General features: G+C 29.2%; 1 protein-coding gene across 1 annotated transcript; it reads left to right on the top strand.

The window, feature by feature from the left end:
- Positions 1-1,252: 1,252 nt before the first annotated feature.
- LOC123265713 lies at positions 1,253-8,506 on the top strand. Its single transcript, XM_044729623.1, has 3 exons — positions 1,253-1,652; positions 8,090-8,287; positions 8,483-8,506. The coding sequence occupies exons 1-3, from the start codon at positions 1,266-1,268 to the stop codon at positions 8,504-8,506; spliced, it is 609 nt and encodes a 202-aa protein (XP_044585558.1). The 5' UTR covers positions 1,253-1,265.
- Positions 8,507-8,897: the final 391 nt, after the last annotated feature.

Here is an 8,897-nt window from a genome sequence, read left to right as displayed (position 1 = left end):
CATAAAAAATTTAACAAGTATTCCTTTTGTAAAGCCTCGTCAAGTTATTCATTATATTAAATTACAGTAAGCACATGAAATTTTATGAAAAACTTCTAAATTTTTTTTTTAATTATAATATTAATTGCAAATTTTTGAGACATAAATCTTTTTTTATTTTTTTTATTCAAACTTATAGATCTTGATACTTAAATATTTGTTAAAACGATATTCGTAACTATTATTGATATATTCGAAATATTATTTGATTATATCTGATACCGATAAAAGACAATCTGTACTAGGTGCACATCGTTATGCTAATGAAATTAAAATAAATACACTAAATCATAACGGTGAGCTATCAAAAATAATTTACGCATTATTATTGTCATCGTTTTAACAAAATTTAAGTATCAATATTAATGCAAATCAAACAAAATTATTAAATGTTATTGATACTATTGAATTATCTTGACTTATTACACGCTTTATATTAGCTTCACTTGTATGTCAGTTTGTCAGTATGTCAGTAACTCTCCGTGGGTAATCTGCGCGCCTGCGGCCTTCCTTGGTTCTGGTAGCCGTTTCTCAGGCTCGCTCTCCGAAATCGAACTCTGATTCCCCGTATTTATAATATTTATAAATAATTATTTTTTTTTATTAGCTTCACTTGTATGTCAGTATGTCAGTATGTAACTCTCCGTGGGTAATTTGCGCGCCTGAATATTTTTGATAATCAACAAATAATAGTTTAAAAAAACTAAAAAATCACGCTTTTATAAATAAACCAAACTAAAAAGTGAAAAATAAATAATAGTTTAAAAAACTAAAAACACGCTTTTATAAAAAACCAAACTAAAAAATAGAAAATAAATTTAAATTAAGAATACTGCTAAAAATTTAAATAAATATAAATTAATAATATTGTAAATAAAAAAAATGTATTCTATTTTAAGAAAAGCGTGGGGTGCGTTTTAAGATATTATCAAAATGATAATCACTCTACTCATGTCTTTCAATAAAATATTTATAACTATTGATACCATGCACCTCACGTTTTTTTTAAAATAAAAATACATTTTTTATTTACACTATTATTAATTTATATTTATTGAAATTTTTAACACTATTCTTAATTTAAATTTATTTTCTATTTTTTAGTTTGGTTTTCTATAAAAAGCGTGTTTTTAGTTTTTTTAAACTATTATTTATATTTAACTATTTTTTTTCAACATACATGAATAATTTTTTTTTTTTTATTCAGTGATTTAGTGCCTTCTTCAATGACTCATGCTGCTCTTCGTAAGCAAGTACAACGTGGACTTTTGAAAAATAACCCTGTCTCAACATTTATTCCGTTGGTCATAAGAAATATTAACATATTTGGGCAATGTCTCGAAGTATCTTTCGAAAATCTTAAATATGGACCAAAAAAGCAACATCAATTGATAGCTAAACACTTTCAATTTTCGACTAAAACAACACATGGCGAGCAAAGTTTGGCTACCAATATTTTAATCTATGATCCAACTTTTATAAAGCTAATAAGTCCTCACGTAGATCGAATATTTATTGATGCCACTTACAAAGTGTTTCCTAAACTAAATGTCAGAAGAGGTCAATTATTAACTATAATGGCAGAAATTACAAACAATAATGAAATTGACAAGGTACCTAAAAATTTTTTTCATTATCATAAAAGTAAATTAACACAAATAGTACTGATATATTTTTACCAACACTAAAAGTTTTTTATATATTTATTTTAACGATTAATAAGTTTGGTTATATATGATTTCATTTAAATTCAATTAATCGTTAATATACAGGGTATCCCAGAAGTAACGGATGCCCTTGCAGCATTTGATAGAAAAAAAAATAATTCTGAGACGAAAAGTCCTTAGCCATTTTCTAATCAGATGCATAGATAATTAATTACACCGGTACACAAAAAAAAACTTGTCAGTACTTTTGACGCGACCGGTATATCTTTATGTATTTCGACCCGCTGAATCCGAATATGGGGTCCGTTTGACCCGTACAAACTCGAATTTGGAGTCCGTTTGATCCGTAAAATTTCGAGAAAACTTTGAAAAACCGAAAAAAATGACGAAAATCAGCAGTATAGGAACGGGTTCTGGGACCCAGAATGACTAAGGACTTTTCGTTTCAGAATTATTTTTTTCATCAGATGCTACAATGGGTCCGTTACTTCTGGGATACCCTGTATGTACGCTCATGGAAAAAATTAAAGTATCGACAAAATTTCCTTACTTTTTCGGTGATTTTAAACAGACTATGAAATTGATCTTATTTCTCAGAGAAAACAATAACTCTCCCAAGCTTAGCAAAAGCCTGACATGATACTTGTTAACTATAGGGTAAGATTAAAATCTAAACTTAGTCCAAGTCTGTCTAATAACGAAATGATAACATCGAGCCCACTAAACTCTAATCAGAACTTCAAGCAGTACCTCCGCAATTCTCGACTCAAAATTTAGCATTTTAACCCTTCAGTACCCACATTATTCATCTCACCTTTTTTATTTTCACCATGAGAAAAAATCTCACATTTTATTAACATACGATCTAAACAAATATACCGGCAAAGCGCTTGCCGAAAAGAGCCGATCTACGCCGTAGGAAACCGAACAGCTCAATTTTTAAGCACTTTTAATACTCTCGCCATGAGAAAAAAATCTAATGTCCTTCAAAAATCATTCTTTTTTTTGCTATTTTCAAACAAATTTAATACGTTTTTATTGCATAAATTTTAAAAATATAAAGTTATAGAAAGATAAAAAAATTTTCAAATGGCCTTTCTATTTAAATTTAAATAAATAATTGAGATTGAAACCGAGTATGAGTAAAAATCTCATAGAGTGGGGACTGGAAGGTTAATGCACTGACCTTCTATCTAGATGATAATCATCAACAAAGCGGGCCATAGGGGAAGGTGACCCAAAGCGGGTACCCCGCCTAAAGCGGGTAAGCGCTTGTGCACCAACACATGAAACGCGAGGGCTAAAGTATGTACATGTCGAGGTTACCCGAATACTTCCGAATTTCGCTCAGTTCCAAACGAGTCTTAATGGAGTGGTATGGCGTAATTACACGCAATTGAAAAAAAAATTAATAATTTCTTTAAAAAATTAAAGGTGTGTATTTTCTGATTATTCGAAAACAAATACACATATTATATCCTTTATAATTTTCTATTAATTTGAGCCTATTGAAGTTAATATTAAGAGAAAAATATTAGCGTTTAGTTTTGAATTATTTGAAGTTAGCATCACTTGAATAAAAAACGTGTTTTCGGGCAAAGCGGGTTGCAGAGTTAATACTCGCTTTGCCCTGATATTGTTTTATACTTATTTTTTTGAGTGGAAAGTAAATGCAAAAGGAAAACGAAGCAAGCAACCTGGATGGCAACGACATTTTTTACTATTTCTAATTTTTAACTTCATAATTTGTCGTTTTAAAGAATTTATTTACAAGTTACCGATTTAATAGTCATTTATAATGAATTATTGCTATATTTAATAAGTTAATCTTTCAAATTGTTGAAGATTGTTTAAATGAAACTAAAATAATTATTTAAATATTTAAAATAAGCATTTTTCCCTTAATTGTAGTGCCAACCCGCTTTGCCTGAACGGATTACCCACTTCAGGCCCCCCCCCCCTTTAGGGCAAAGCGGTTTTTGGGAGTGTTTTTTAATTTTAATAATAAATCGTAAATTAATACAAATTTCTACAACATTGTTTATTGATTTTAAAGTTCGATAAATCCTCTATCAAAAAAAAAAGTCATTATTGTTATCATACAAATACTAAATTTTCTCGGCTCTTAATGTTAGCATACCCGCTTTAGGCCACTTTCCCCTAAATTTTAAAGAAAACTTTAAATTTTTACCAACAATATCCAAGTGAACACAATTATGTCAAACTGACGTCAGAATGACGTCATGCTACGTCATGATTTACGTAACATGTAAGTCATATATGAGTCATAATTTCCCACTTTCTAATGTAAGATTCTTACGTAATATGTATGACGTACCCATGATGTAAGTGTGACGCTTGCATGACATTTATGACATTTATATGATGTAATCATGACGTCCTTATGATATATAACTGATGTCTAATTTAATTACGCGGAAGAAAATTTTTTGATAAAAAAAACAACATTTATTTATGGGTTTTTGGGTTCGAATAACAATTTCGAGACTGATTACATGCTGAGGAAGAAGATTTGGAGTTGAAAAATTTCGGCGTGTGCTGGGCTTGAACTGGGGTCCATTGAATTCGAAGTCTTGAATGCTATTCACTTGTCTGCACCACGATTGATATTAAATACGCTTATTTAAATCTATATGAATTAAAGAGTTGGAAAGGATTAAGTTTATAAGTTTTTATCAAATTTCATTAAGATTAACGATGAGATTGCATAGAAATTGATAAATTTTTTCTAAATTTTATAAAATTTCAGAATTTCCGTAAATTAATCTTCCATTGGTCATAAGAACGTCATAACGATGTCATATTAATGTCATAAATTCAGAAAGTTGAAATAAAATGATTAGATTGACCAATTAAACGTAAAATGCCACTTACAATTGAAAAATTTTTCTTAAATTCAAGAAAATTCATAAAATATAATTAAAGAGAATTATATTACTTTCATAAAAGCAATACTTTTGCAAAGCTCGTTTGTCTTCAACTATTAATATTTCAGCTACGAATGGTCGCACAGCAAATTAGAAGGCATTTTCAGAAGCTGGAATGAATTTTCTATGGGGACCTATCAAGTCGTGAAACGAAAAAATTTTCCTAACCTTCTGAGACGAAAAAAAAAGAAATTGATAATTTTGAAAAAGTTTTTTTTCAAGCCATTTTTAGCTAAAATTTTTTGTCAGAAAATCTAAAAACTAAAATCACGAAGCTTTAAAGCTTTAAAATGTATCTTTTTAGATTTGCAATACGATCATTTTTCACTGAGATATAGCAGGTCAAAAATTGGAAAAAATTCAGACTTCTTTGTGAGTATAGTATGCATAGGAAATAATTTATTCCAACTTCTCAATGATCACGGTTTTTTCTCACTATTAAATTTTTCATTTTCCATTATAAATACAATAAATATTGAAAAATACAATAAGTTTTTAAAAAAATTTGCTTTATAAGTTTACTCTTATACTCATCAGGTCGAAAGTGAGTTTTTGTCCTCCCCCTTTCCCCATACTTTTTTTGTATAAATTTTTTAATGCTTCATTCCAACGAATCTATTATGGAAAACCATTACTCGAGAGTTACATCAATATCATCTCAAACCATAAGTTAATACTGACTTATCCTGACCAAAAAAAAAAGAATTGAAAAGTATTGGTTTTTTCATAAATGGTTTCTATTATCTTCAATACTTTTTTTTTTTTTTAACGGAGTATAAAGATGATTTCAAAATGACATCAGCCTTACATACCCTGTTTAAAAGCTCCAATAGGATCCCATCAAAAGCGACAAAAGCCACTTAGAAACCAATAAATATATATTGGTTTCTAAGTGACTTTTGTCGCTTTTGATGGGATCTTATTGGAGTTTTTAAACAGGGTACGATTGTGACTTTTTACTGATATAAAAAAAAGATTTCAGAGTTACATCAGTATTAGGTACAATCAGAACTTTTCAGTGACCTAAAAAGATGACTTCAAAGTTATGTCAAAATTACGTACAGCTGTGACTTTTTACTGATATAAAATATATAGGGACTTAAAAGTCACATCAGTCTTACGTAGAATCGTGACTTATTAGTGACGTAAATATATGACTTGAAAATTACATCAGTATTACGTAAAACTGTGACTTACTAGTGACGTAAATATATAACTTGAAAATTACATCAGTATTCCGTAAAACCATGACTTACCAGTGACGTAAATGTATGATGGTAAAGTTACGTCATTATGACGTACAATAATGACTTTAATATTATATAACATTTTTTATGTCAGAATGATGTAAAAATGACATCACAGGTTTTGACATCATAATAAGATCATAGGGAAGGTCAGTTTTACGTCAAACTTATGTAAAAATCTTGTGACATTCTTATGACATTCGACTGACGTCAGATGAAAGTCATGTGTTCACTAGGTATGTATTTGAAGATTTTGTTAAGAAAAAAATTAAAGAACAAAAAACTCAACGCCACCACTCATAGCCCGAGTGGCAAAGAATTACATAATGTCTTCTGAATTAATACTCTGCAATTCAAAACTAACGACAGATTACAAAAAATACTTCATTTATACTAAGAGTTTTTTAATTTTCTATATGCACAACTTTTTAATTCATCAATTAGTAAAAAAAAATTTATCAAAAAAATTAAGTTATCACATATATGCCTGTTAATTTCAGTAATATCATCAGATTCTTAAATATTTTGTTCATTAACTGATTCATTACAATCACACGGAAAAAATGATTTTATAATAAGTAATAGTACATTTATTAAATTTTTTTCTCCCCTCCAGACCGAAAGTGACAACTTTCGTCCCGCTGCGCTAAACGAAGTTGCTGCTTTCCGCCTCCGTCGAGGAGAAAAATAGTATTCTCACCTTGAGCAGGAAATAAGAAAGCCTCAGAAAGCCTCAGAAGTATCATTTAAACACAGACAATTACTGTTTCAATCAATAAAAATTACTAAATAATCATGAAATTTCATCTATTAAACACTCTGGATTCCGCATTACTATGTTACGTCCTGGTTGGCGCTCGGGTTTAAGAGTTACCAGTAGAACAACTAGAACTGGAAATTGAGATGATACGACCTCCAGAGTCGTAAGACGATTTATATCGAAGAGTCTTAAGTCGGTAACTTTAAGACCAAAAAGAGCCTTAGAAGAAGAACCCCGAACTATCCGTACATCCTGCTTATATCTCCTCGTTCACGGGCTGCGCCCTAGGAGGAGTAGGGTTGCGTATCAGGCCCAGAATGTCCTATTATCTTGAGTTGATACGCGAGACGTATCCGAGGACCACCCGGGTGACGAACGCTGACTCAAGTCCAAACTCTCAAGGACACGCAGGCGTTCGCTTATCATATATTTATTTAGAACATTCTCTCGAGTGTTATCAAACATACCCTATGTACTCTACGCCAATTGTCTTACATTCAATCATTTTTATTACTCTAGATTTCTCATCAACATTCTTCGTCAGAAAATGTTGATGAGAACTTAAAAATATTTCATTTACTCAAGCGTTGGCTGAGTCTTACAATTTTCTTATCAATTTCTATTTCCTGTGAACTATTATTTAACTTTTAATATTTATTGTTTAACATTCTTGGCTTATCTTTTAGCATTATTATTTATAAAAAATGATTATTTATGAAATTACTGTTTAATTCTTAATATTTAAATTAGCGCACGTATTTGCTATCAGAGACATCTGCGAATGCAGATGGGAACGTAACAACTATTTGAAATAGTAAATATTTATATTTATTTTTTTCCGTATAAAGTCTATTATTAACCAACAAACGATATCAGTTATAAACAAGAATATACCTCGATAAATTTTCTCATTTTCACACTAATTTTTGGCATGAAATCGAAAATTTCAAATTTTTTATTATTTTTTTTTTTTCTATTCAACAATTATAAGAAAATTTGCTCTCTTCTGATAAGAATAATTAATTACAAGAATTTTATTGAAAAATCTTAAGATTCAAGCAGAACAACAACGACTAGACATTATCGATAAAAATGATTGTCCGTGAACTAATCATGAATTAATTAATTTATTAACAAATTTAGAACATCGCACCTTCTACCATGAACAAACAAACTATATTAGTTATAGCCAGCGACATTAATTTTCTTCCTTAATATTAATTTTTGACACAATGTTGAAAAATTTTTAATTTTTCTTTTATTGTTAAATTACAAACAATTTTATTTTCTCCCTATAGAAATAATTAATATCTATAACTTTATTAGAAATCCTAAGAATCAAAGATAGATGCACCCAAGAATCATTAATATTTATACTGTTGAAAATGACTATACCACAACTAACTTAATTATTTTAATGATTGATAGGCTGTACCATTCATGTGGGTGCTGATGACCAACAGAACAACTGACTGCTATCAACAAATCTTTCGATTTATGTCAGATACCTTTACTGATTTTAAGCCAAAATACAGCATGTCTGATCATGAATTGGCACTCCGAAATGCCATAAAATTAGTCTTTCCAGAAATTGTTACAAACACATGTTTTTTTCATTTTTCTCAGGTTAGTTATATTTAATTTACATTGGTTTACATTAACTCTGTAAAACACAAAGATAAAAATCTTGTAATAATAACAGTAAATTTTTACAATGAATTGTGGTAACGATAAACGTTAATTAAAACTCGATACAAGGAGAAAAAAACATGGGAATCGCTTCTATAATTTTATAAAGTTTCTTTTCTTATACCATTATAGGAAGGATTACTATGGATTATGTGATGCTATCCATAATTTTAAAGCAAATTGCCTATAATTATGAGAATGGTTTATATATCTATGGAAAAGTAATCTATATGTATTGCTATAAAATTATAGGAATAGTTCCTATAATTATAGCAATCTTTTCTAGGAAGCTACAATACATAGGAAATTAACACAAAATATTATATAAAACATTTCTATAATATTATAAGAACCATTCGTATAATAATATGAAAAATATCTCCATAATAATACAAGAATAGTTCCTATAATATTATAGGAATGATTCCTATAATACTGAATGAATATTTATTCACACAATAGTAAAATAATCATTTGTACACAGAAAGAAAGGTTCACTTGAACCAAGAAAATATTTTTCTTCCTAATTATTTTCTTGGGCGAAAAA

This window comes from Cotesia glomerata, linkage group LG1, assembly GCF_020080835.1.
Source record: "Cotesia glomerata isolate CgM1 linkage group LG1, MPM_Cglom_v2.3, whole genome shotgun sequence".
NCBI classification, from domain to species: domain Eukaryota; kingdom Metazoa; phylum Arthropoda; class Insecta; order Hymenoptera; family Braconidae; genus Cotesia; species Cotesia glomerata.
Note: the sequence above shows the minus strand (reverse complement) of the source record. Positions and strands in the feature narration are given on the sequence as shown.

What these genes read in the sequence shown, in the direction of transcription:
- LOC123265713 (XM_044729623.1), top strand. Translation starts at nt 1,266, where the DNA reads ATGACTCATGCTGCTCTTCGTAAGCAAGTACAACGTGGACTTTTGAAA. An exon ending in ACAATAATGAAATTGACAAG is followed by an intron (nt 1,653 to 8,089) that starts GTACCTAAAAAT and finishes AATGATTGATAG; the next exon opens with GCTGTACCATTCATGTGGGT. An exon ending in GTTTTTTTCATTTTTCTCAG is followed by an intron (nt 8,288 to 8,482) that starts GTTAGTTATATT and finishes ATACCATTATAG; the next exon opens with GAAGGATTACTATGGATTAT.